The sequence below is a fragment of the Diplotaxodon limnothrissa genome, linkage group LG19, assembly GCF_057381915.1.
Source record: "Diplotaxodon limnothrissa isolate DT_005_m linkage group LG19, D_limnothrissa_male_GT1.1, whole genome shotgun sequence".
NCBI classification, from domain to species: domain Eukaryota; kingdom Metazoa; phylum Chordata; class Actinopteri; order Cichliformes; family Cichlidae; genus Diplotaxodon; species Diplotaxodon limnothrissa.
Genome location: NC_140614.1, coordinates 10142950 through 10149317, shown reverse-complemented (window position 1 = coordinate 10149317; position 6368 = coordinate 10142950). Strand labels below are relative to the sequence as shown.

At 36.9% G+C, this 6368-nt stretch overlaps 1 protein-coding gene across 1 annotated transcript; it reads right to left on the bottom strand.

The window, feature by feature from the left end:
* Positions 1-208: 208 nt before the first annotated feature.
* On the bottom strand, positions 209-1646 carry LOC146611721 (interferon alpha-inducible protein 27, mitochondrial-like). Its single transcript, XM_085343427.1, has 4 exons — positions 1623-1646; positions 1458-1487; positions 1166-1327; positions 209-512 (listed from the first exon to the last, which is right to left on the bottom strand). Exons 1-4 carry the CDS (start codon positions 1630-1632, stop codon positions 430-432), a joined length of 285 nt encoding a protein of 94 aa, XP_085199553.1. The 5' UTR covers positions 1633-1646; the 3' UTR covers positions 209-429.
* Between the last annotated feature and the right edge of the window lie 4722 nt (positions 1647-6368).

The following is a 6368-nucleotide window of genomic DNA, read 5'->3' as shown; positions in this document are numbered from 1 at the left end:
CAAGTAGAATTTGTATCATGTGCGACACTCAGTGTGTCTGACTTCACTTCAAGCTTTGGTGATCGCTTTATTTCTGCCAGTTATAGAAACCAAATATGTCAGCTTTGGTACTCAATTATATAAAAATAATGATACATGTCTTAGTATTTTCAGATAACATAAATAGAATAATAAAATATAAACAAAATAATAAAAATAACCAGAACACAACTTTAAAATGCTTTTCATTATTAGGGCTTTATTTAAAGTTGCACAATTTGACCGTGTTCATGTGTTTTGTAATAAAACACCACAGCATTACCAGCACTCACATTTCAGCCAAGCTTTACTGAAGCATGACGCTGATACTTTTGGTAACTGTTTCTAACAACAGTAATTATATTCTTTGTTATTATTATTTTTCTTTCTGATTATCATAATTTCCTGGTCTCAGATGAGAGTAGCCAAAAATCCCACAGCCCCTCCAACAGAGCCCACGGCTGCGGTGGCGGCCCCAGACAGACCTGCCATACCTGCAGAGAGAAAACAGGCTTCAGAACACCAGACAGCTGATCGAGCAGTTAGATGAAGTAACTGAGCTGCAGAGGAGAGGGGGAGGCTTTATCCTACGACGGAGTATTAGAGCCACAAGAAAAAAGTTGTTGATATGGACATTACTGTTTGAACACAAACTGCCACATGCGCTATATCCGCTAAAGAAAATTCCTTATTTAGATGAGTTAGTGAAACAAACTGATCAGCCGTCTTGTGATACAACATTCATCCTCTTTATTGCATGAGGATGTAACCATCGATAACCTCGCATCTGTCCATTACCAGCCGCAGCTTTTTGTACAACCTAACACTTATCACCACACTGTGTTTATGAGCTTAAAGAAAAATCATTTCTTTCTTTCTTACTAAAACCGATTCTGAAGCACAATTTCACAAACTCTGATGACATACAGTAGCAACCGTGGGAGCTTTTCTTCAGACACTTGTAATCTCCACATTTCGACTTTATTCTCAAAATGATTGATAATATTTTTTCTTTACGTGGACCTAATAGTCCGTCGTATTATCCTCACTGCAGCACAGTCACATGTTATTGTTTCTGGGATCTTTCAGGTTTATAATAAAGGTTTTTGAGTAATCGCTGGTAAAATATTTATTTATTTATTTTTACCTGCTGACTGCAAAACAGCCACTGCACTTCCTGCTGCCACTCCTCCTCCATTGGCCACAGCAGCTGCAGACATCATGCTTGCAGCGTAGGAGCCTGCAGCTATACCAACTGAGGTGAAACCTACAGCCCCCAGGACAATAGGAGCAGAGACCACTGCTCCACCTGACAACAGGAAGAAACACCTGGTTACTGATCATCAGGATGTTTTAAAATGAATACATGTATGATATGTGTGACTTCACCTATGAGTGTTAGATGTAAAAATACATCAATAAACAAAGAGGTTTGTTACCTGCTCCGATTGCGATCGCTAAGCCTGTCACTGAAACATAAGAAAGAAAGGGGAAAAAAAACATCTTACCAAAGCTCAGCCTGAGCTATTTAGACATTTTCAGTGATGCTACAATCATGAACTTATATGATGTAGAGATGATTTGAAAAAGGCAGCTGTACTCACACAGACCCATTGTTGCACTCAGGATCAGGAGCCTAAGCCTGGACTGTGTTGGACGACTGGACTTATATAGGAGTGTGAGGATCAGCTGTTTTCCCGGAAAATGAAACTCTTAGAATGGGCGTCACTGGGTCTGTGATGTAAATAAACTTTCTTTAGTCATCATGGAACAAGTGATTGTGAGGTTGGATCTCAGGGGTTTGACATATTTACTCATTTATTTAATGCCATCTTTATTACGGATTTTACACATGGATTATTTCAAGGGTTTTTCTTTCTGTTTTAATCCTTATGTTAAATCACTTGCTTAATATGAAAACAAACAAGAACAACCTTATCACAGGGAGCATATATAAACGTTACTTGGGTCACTGAAAATGTTTCTGTATTATGTGTGGGAGCAAAAAAGATCACTGGCAGATCTGTAAGGACGGCAGATATACTGCACTTCTTTAAACCTCTGACCTTCCTCAGAGAAAATAAATTACACATTTAAAATAATTAGAGGCCAAAAAGTTCTTCCTCAGGTGGAGACAGACACCAACATGCATCCAAGCACATTTTTGAAAGTGCTGGATTTTTAATGTCACAACTGGAACATTTCATGGAGACCAGAACAGAAACGTCTTTATTGCCTTACAAGAAATGTCTTAGGTGACCTGATTTAAACAAGCACTTTGGTTGTTGTGTATTTATTTTGTTGCACAAAAGTTTCAGTTCATAAGAAATGGTTCTTGTAGTTGTTCAAAGATTGTCACACCACTGCAATGACGACAGCATTAAACCTCGCCCATACTGCAAACATACCCATGACATACCGGCATAGTTTACATTCAGGTAAGTGATGATTGAAGGAACAGGACTTTGTCTTTCTCTTTCTCCTTTCAAAACAAGTTGTGTGCATTTATTTTCTCATGATAGCAAAGCTCGGCATTCCTCATGACATTAATGTGAATCAACACAGTTTAAGCTTAAAAAATGTCAACCTTAATATAAATGATGGTTTATAGGCTTTAAGTCTGTCTCATGGAGCTCTAACATCCTCATCTACAGACTTATAAACAAAAGGGTGTAAAAGTTGTGTGTTGGAACACATTTTGATTCAATATCCTTGTGAGCATTATTTAAAAGGTACTGCAGTGTAGAAAGTAGTGCTGTTATAAAAATGTGGAGAAGAAGCCAATCAACAATCATGACTATAACACTTAAAGGTTTAAGTCTTTGCTACAGAGAAACTGCAAGTGTTTTTATGTAACAACCCCCCCTGTTTTAGGGCAAGAGGCAGGGTACTGAGTCTGTCTCAGGGATCACTAACTCATAGACACAATCGTTCATAGTCAGATTCACACATATGGGCAATTCAGACTTTCCAACTGACCTAGGCCCACTAACTGCATATGTTTGGACTGTGCAGTTGAGCTCTTGGACTGTGGGAGGAAGGGAGAATACCTGGAGAGAACCTGCAGACTCCACACAGAAAGAAAGGTGGAACTGAACTCAGGACCTTGCTGTGAGGCATCACTGCTAACCAGCGTGCCACCGTGCTGCCCCAGGTTTGTTGTTATAATAATGAAGTTATTACTACACATAATTTGTTATTGTGCAGAGCCCATTGTTACTGCAATGAGATTATTTGGATCATTGCAAAGAAATGTTTCTTTCATTCTTTATGTGGTTTCCACAATCATAAGATGAATATGTTACTGTTTAGAAAAAAAAAACATCATGCTGCTCCTCCCCTGTCTAGTGTGTATTGTTCTTTCAGAAATGGGAGTGTCAACTCTTGAAAAAAAAAAAAGTAAAAGACATGGATCAGCTTTCCATGACTGCAGTTGAGCTCTCGGTGTCTTAGTGTTATCATTGAAAGCATGGACACAAGCTTTGAAGAGATATGTGAATATATATATATATATATATATATATATATATATATATATATATATATATATATATATATATATATATATATATATATATATGCAGTCTATATGAATTATTATTGTTACTGTCAAGATTTTATTTGATATCTTTTTGTATTTTATTAACAGGCAAGGCAGTCCTTGGGTCCCCAGGTACACCATCACATCACCACAGCATAATTTTGATATGAAAATCTTTATTATAAGTTTGTTTTTGTTTTTTGTTTTTAATCTAGGACCTGATGGAACTGTGATTCTGACCCCTGCCGATTTGCCTACACTGGGGTTCACTTCAGCTGGAATAGCAGCAGGCTCCATCGCTGCCAACCTGATTCCACATTTAGCACTCGCTAATGTAGGTGGAGCAGGTCTCATAGCAATCTTGCAGTCCTGGGGTAAAAAAACATTTTTGTTATATATTCTCTCTCTCCCTCTCCCTCTCTCTAAATGTGTGTAAAACAAAACCAAACAAACAGACATGTTTTCTCATTGAGCGGGAACAGGATCAGCTTCAGGTAAATTCAGAATAGTAATATTTTAGTCCACTTCGCTTTTGATGTTTATCTAAGTACATGTCAAACATATAAAATGCTCTTATTGAACACGTCTCTATAAATAAATGTTCACGACTAAAATAATTTATGTATCAGGTGGTGAAGATGGAAAAATAAAAGCTTTGCTCATGTTGAACAAGTATAACAAACAGCTAATGGTGTCTAATGTGATTTTACTGTAGGCGCAGCATGTCTGTCTTGGATTGCCCCTTTATTGTTTGGCAGTGTTGGAGGAGCAGCAAGTTGGATGTTCACAATTGCGTGTAACGTGACTGTGAGATTTGAAGGTTAACACACTGAATAAACACAAATTTTCAAACACTTAGATAAAGCATGTGTTGAGAACTGAATTACAAAAATCATTGATAAAAATTGTTGCTGATTTTTACCTGTCATTTTGAAGTAAAATATTATTGTAAAGGGTAAAGATGTTTTATCAGATCCAAAGACTGTTTGACGCTTCTGTTCTCTTCATGAATCTAATGTCAAAATAAAAACACATGCAAAATAAAAGTATAGTTGGTTTTATTGTAAACACCATAATGTAATGTACAGTAACAATATCAAATCCATAGTCCATAAATGCATCACTCTTACAGAGCCAGTAATCTGACTGTGTTCAATGGGCTCAAACACCTGTTTCAGTCAGTGACGGGCAAGTTACACCTTTTTTGTCATGTGTTTTTTTCCTGGGTTTTCTGTCCCTCTCCATTAAAATTAAACTACCATAAAAACGAGTGACTGTTCATTTCTCTGTAACTGGGGAAGCATACAAATTGTTTAGGGTTCAAAATTTTTTTTCTACCACTGTAACTGAAACGTGGAAGAAATATAGAGACTGGATTTAAAGGCCTGAAGACAACACTGACAATTTGAGGACTGAGATCACTTACAATAATATCATTGATGGAGATACAAATTAAGGCAGATATGTAAGAAAGAAAGTCTTTTCGTTTTTTACCCCGGCTCTTCACTGATATACTGCTTGGTGCTTGTTTTCTGCACAGTCCCACAATGTTATTGGAAGCTCAGACCATGCAAGGATTAGAGAAACTGCAAATAAAACAAAATGAAAACAAAGAGCTTCATCACTGACTTTATTACTTTCTATAGATTTCTCTGTTATTATCCTAAAGCTCATACAATTAGAAAATGGCTGGAAGGGCTGCCATGAGAAGCCTGTTATCTTTCAAAAGAACAAGGCAGCAGCTTTGCAAAGATTCATCTAAACAAACCACAAAACTTGTCATTCGGACAGGTGACCCCACAGTGGTCTTTTTGTCACAGAACAGTTCATGGAGGACAGGAACTTTATTGCCTTAGGTGTTGCTTCTTAATGCTCTTTTTTAACATTAAAAAGCTTTTATGAATATTTGACATGTATTTATGTTTTTTAATGCTCATATTTATTTTATTTTTTTTTTTTATCATACTTGTTCTATTTAAACAAGTTCTGTGCATTGAATTTGTCAGGGCAGGTTAGTTTGAATGACCCGTTTTACCTTTTGTTATATGTTCTGTTTGCTTAGGAGGAAATCCCTTCTTGGGATGGGCTGGGAGGTCAGTTCCTTCATCATGATTATGCAAATTCTCATGACCATTGATCAGCAACCATTGATCAAAGCCCACTGATCATTGGCCATGAATACCATTGACAGAGAGTTGGGGAATGGCTGTAATCACAGTATTGTAAGATGGTGAAAGATGTACTCTTAGGCCCTCGTAGGAATTTGCCTTTAGGGCCTTTTCTTTCTTACTTCAAAACAAGTTCTGTACTTTTAATTATTAAGGCAGGTTAGTTTGAGTGACCTGTTTTTTCTTTTGTTGTATGTTCTGTTTGCTTAAGAGGAAATTCCTTCTTGCATTCTGTCAGTCTGCCCCAGCACAGCTGTGGCTACAACTGTGGCTTGCCTCCACCAGTGTGTGAATGTGAGAGTGAATGAATAGTGGAATTGTAAAGCGCTTTGAGGGCCCCAAAAAGCGCTATATAAATGCAATCCATTATTATTATTATTATTAAGAGCAGTGGGTTGGGTGATCTCAACTATGTGTAACGTGACTGTGAAATATGAAGATTAAACCATTGAATAACGTATACTGGCCTACAAATGTTTCCTCCTGTGACAAATCTCAATATCCTGAATGAAAATGTATTCTTATATGTAAATGTCAAAGACTGAGATTAAATCATGATTTGAGAATTACAAAAATGTTTGATAACCTTTGTTGCTGATTTTTACTCATGATTTTGAAATAAAATATAATTGTAGAGGATA

What these genes read in the sequence shown, in the direction of transcription:
- LOC146611721 (XM_085343427.1), bottom strand. An exon ending in AGCGATCGCAATCGGAGCAG is followed by an intron (nt 1,328 to 1,457) that starts GTAACAAACCTC and finishes TCCTGTTGTCAG; the next exon opens with GTGGAGCAGTGGTCTCTGCT. An exon ending in GGCTGTTTTGCAGTCAGCAG is followed by an intron (nt 513 to 1,165) that starts GTAAAAATAAAT and finishes TTCTCTCTGCAG; the next exon opens with GTATGGCAGGTCTGTCTGGG.